Here is a 4,257-nt window from a genome sequence, read left to right as displayed (position 1 = left end):
TGAGGCAGCCGGGTAGGAATGTGGTGAACTAGAGGTCTTTCTGGGTCCCCATCTATTCTGGAGGATGATGTGCTGACTTGCAAAGCTGCTCTGAGTTATGTAGGGGTTATGTAGGTCAGCCTGGTGTTGAGCAGGCATGATGAGTCAGCACGAGAGGCCCCTGGGTGGATTCCTTGGCCCCCGATTTCCCCTCACTCACCTTCATCACTGGTATGAGGTTCAGTGCCATTGTCATGGTCAACTTCATCGATGGTTCCTGGCTCACTGTGTGGGCTGTCACTGCAAAGAAACACGGGAAGGGGACTCATTGGGGGGCTTTGTACCCTCACACTTCCCTTAGCCTCCCTCGGTCTCCAGTTCAGCCCACTGCTGGGTCTTGACCCGGATCAGGCCCAGGCCCACTTGATCCCCTCTTTTCCAGCTGACCACCTATGGACCTTCCTAAGAGAAAACCACTCCCAGCCCCCTGCATAACGTTTCCCTGCATAACCTTTCCCCAGATGTCCCCAGTCCTGGAATCTGTTGGGCTGCCTTCTTGGTAAAGATTGTCAACGCCAAGGTATTTTGAAAGATCCAGAGGACAGTGGTAAAACCCTAGTGTTTATCCTAGAAAGAACCACAGGCCAGAACAAAAAAAAGTTTTGGAAGTACTGTGAGTCATTCATCTAGCCTGACTCCCTGTCTTACAGGGGAGGTGACACACCCAGCGAAGTGGAATGAAGCTCTCCAGGAGCAGGGTTCCTCAGGTGCCTCACGACACTGTGTGCAAAAGCCCAAAGCAGCCCAGCTGGGGCGAGCAGACTGGTGACCATGAAGGGCAGGGTGGTGGAGTGTATTTAGGCTTGTTAAATTTAGTCATTAATGCAGGGATAATTTTGCCAGCTGCTACCCTCTCGCTAAATTATAAGCTTCTTGATGCCAGGGTTCATTCACATAGTCGGTCAGTCATTTTTTTAATTGAGCCAAAGATTGAGTCTTAATATATGTCAGACACTGTGCTGGGAAGGAGGGATGCATTGATGGGTAAGGTGAACATAGACTCTGCCCTCATGGGCCAGGAAATAAAACCACTGCAAGTGGAAATATGTTATGTAGGAACAAATGAGCAAAGACAGGAACAGCAGAGGGGACCTAGATAGGTGGTCAGGGGAGGCTTCTCGGAGGAAGTAACAAACAATGCCATTTAAAGGAATATAGATGTTATTATGAAAAATTCTCTACTGCCTCCTGGATGAGGTCCAGACTCTGCACAATGGCTTGTTTAGGACCTCTCATAACCTGACTCCTGCTGGCCTGTGGCGCCTCCTACCTCCCCATTCCCTCATCACACGAAACACCCCAGACACACAGAACTTTTCGTTTTATTGAATGCTCCAGGCTTAGAACATTCTTTTCCCACTCGTCACCTGACTGACTCCAGTTCATCTTACAGGTCCCAGTTAAGTCATTATTTCCTCCAGGAAGCCTTTCCTGACCTCCCTACACTGGTTCTGGGGAGCCTACTTCTGGAACTGCCTATTTCCTCCTCCACTAGAGCTCCCTGCATCAGTGGTTACTCCTGTTCGTGCTCACTCCTGCCCGCCCCTAGGCCAGGGCCTGACCCAGGATAGATGCTCAGTAACCATTCGTTGATTGGATGAATATCGTCCACTATGAGACCTTCAGCCAAATCTCCCTTTTGGGCTTTGAAAATGTCTCCAAAATTACCATGTAATTAATAGTTTTCCTTTCTCATGGGACACAAATAGGATTAAGAAAAGTGTGATGAGTGTATATTGTTCTTTGGTAAGTACACTCAGACCTGCAGGGTCCTTCCCAGAACACCAACTACATTTACTGCAGCAAAAAGGGAACCGGTGATGGTTGCAAACACTTGAAAAGCCTCTCTTTGTCCAGAAAGTACGCTTGCTGGCTTTTTAATGTTTCTGTTACAGAACAGGGATAGACTTGCTCCTAGTGCCTCAAATGAGATTAGGGAGCTGTGATTAGATAACACCAGGGCCCAGTATTTCTGTGCGGGGAAGTGTTGCAGGGAAACGGGCTGGAACATCTCCCCTCTTTGAAGCAGTTGCTCAAATATGCCCACAGAACTAAAGTGTTTCAAGAATCCAGGGATGCTTTGATAATCAAAGACAAACTCCTGTAGGCACCTAGCTCAAAGTGGAGCAGGTAATGCCTAAATATGTAGCTGTGTATTGTCCTGGATTGGGAACAAAGAAAGAGTGTGAACCCTTTGGTCTCTGTTGGCTGTGTTCTGAATCTCCTGTCTTTTTCACACTAAAAAAAATGTCCTATCTTTGCCACATGTAAGGTCTTAGGCTGGGGAAGGCAGTAAGCCCTGATTTTGATAAGGTTCTGACATATTTCTCCCAAGACCCAGTGTAGCTCCAGGGACACAGAGGTGCCCAACTAGCAACTGTTGACTTAGTGTGGAGCTCTCAAAGACTGTGAACTCACATGTTCTGAAAAAGAGAACTCTTGAGTGGGAGGGGACAATGGTGGGAAATGTCACTCTCAGTTTACAAGGTTGAGGTGGGGATTATCTACTTCCCCTGCTACCTGAGATGGGCTTGTAACTCATCTGGCCGATGACAGCATTACATCTCCTAACCAATGTGATTAGTTCTCCAGACCCAAGCCTCAGCAAGGAGACATCATTCTTGGGCTTGTGTCAGAACATTTGGAAAGGAGAAGTTCTTTTTCCTCTAGAGGCGCTGGGAGAATGGGCTCTAAATCTGGAGTTACCAGATGCCTTCCTGAAACCACCAAGGGAGAGGCTGCCTGAGAATGAAGCCAACATGGAAGAAAGCAGAGCCACAGGCTGGGCATTGCAAGACTGAGTCCTAATGATAATAGCTGAACCCCTGGATCCGGTTCTAACGGAAGCCATGAACACAGACTTTTTAGTTAAGTAAACCAGTAAATTCCCATTTAGCTTAAGCCAATTTGATTTATATTTCTGTCCCTTATAAATCAAGAGAGTCTTGACAGATGCACCTATCTCACATCAAGCTGCTACAAAGCTCAAATGGGAAAATGTGTATGGCAGTATTGACTACAAAGCAGTAAGAAAACCGCAGGGTTTCTTACTGTTCCTGTTCAACGCAATAACAACGACAACCATGACGATAATAACAGTATTAAGAGGAATGGAATCTTACCAATATTCTTCCCCTCCAGCCATGCATTTTTCATACACAGGTCCCTCTAGCTCCCGGGGACTGGGGAAGATGGCTTCATGATGGATGATGATGGTTTTGATGACTTCGTTGACGTGTGCCTGGCAGGACACAGGGTCCTGCCCATCAGGGATGTGCATGAGGGTGGGCCCAAAGCAGATGGCCAGGTTGTAGGGATCCATCATGTTCTCGTCACTATACTGCGAGAGGCTACAAGAGAGGAGGCACCCACAAGTCACCTGGGAAAGGCAAAGCCTCCCCCTTTGGTTTCTTTCTTTTGGGGGCTCCTCTCCAATCCAGGAGGGTTCCACGTTCTGTTTTAAGAATAGCTGTACCTGCAAAAGCCTCAGGACACCCCTTCCCAAAGGAGACCAGGGCCAAGTCAAAGAGGGGCCCCCTTGGCCGGGTAACTCACTGGTTGAGGAAAGCGAAGAGATATCTCATGACCACGATGACCACGCGGGGAAGGGTGATGAGAATTTGTTGGATCTGGTGCACCCTCTCAGCTGGGCTCTCCAGTTCTGTAACATAAAGGGGCTTTCAGGTTGTCTGTCATCCTCAGAGAGTCAAGCAGCCAACATTTGCAAGTCCTACCTTTTAGGTCAGCCCACATGGCTCAGGGGAGCCAGTTCTACTCTCAGTTCTGGGGATGCTGTGTGAGCCTGGCCTGGACAATTACAGCATCGTATTTCCCTGGCCACAGGTGCAGGCCCAGGGAGGGCTACATGGCCCAATCAGACCCAACTGGAGTTGAGCCTTGGGAGTTTGGGCGGAGGAACCTAGAGAGAGGTGTCCTCTTGAAACCAGGTAAAGCAGTGGTCCCCAACCTTTTTGGCACCAGAGGCCGATGCTCTTATGAGAATCTAATGCCTGATGATCTGAAGTGGAGCTGAGGTGGTGATGCTAGTGCTGGGGAGTGGCTGCAAATACAGATGAAGCTCTACTCACTCACCCGCAGCTCACCTCCTACTGTGTGGCCTGGTTCCTAACAGGCCACGGACCAGTACCGGTCCACGGCCCAAGGGTTGGGGACCCCTGAAGTAAAGAGAAGTCTAGAGCAGCCAGGGGCTCCCAAGGA

The 4,257-nt window shown here is 49.0% G+C and overlaps 1 protein-coding gene across 4 annotated transcripts in view; it reads right to left on the bottom strand.

Moving 5' to 3' along the window:
• Positions 1–4,257, bottom strand: part of SRGAP3 (SLIT-ROBO Rho GTPase activating protein 3) — a 248,120-nt gene that overhangs the window by 28,558 nt on the left and 215,305 nt on the right. For all 4 annotated transcript variants that reach the window (XR_002782861.1, XM_011370649.2, XM_023536894.1 and 1 more), the window contains 3 exons: positions 3,595–3,700; positions 3,162–3,389; positions 200–279 (listed from right to left, as the gene is read on the bottom strand). Coding sequence is in view for 3 of the 4 variants with exons in the window: in XM_011370649.2 (XP_011368951.1) it covers positions 200–279; positions 3,162–3,389; positions 3,595–3,700 (414 nt within the window). In the remaining variant the exon portion in view is untranslated. The remainder of the gene's footprint in view (positions 1–199; positions 280–3,161; positions 3,390–3,594; positions 3,701–4,257) is intronic.

The sequence above is a fragment of the Pteropus vampyrus genome, unplaced genomic scaffold (assembly GCF_000151845.1).
Source record: "Pteropus vampyrus isolate Shadow unplaced genomic scaffold, Pvam_2.0 Scaffold171, whole genome shotgun sequence".
In the NCBI taxonomy this organism is placed as follows: Eukaryota; Metazoa; Chordata; class Mammalia; order Chiroptera; family Pteropodidae; genus Pteropus; species Pteropus vampyrus.
This window is presented reverse-complemented; position numbering and strand designations above follow the sequence as displayed.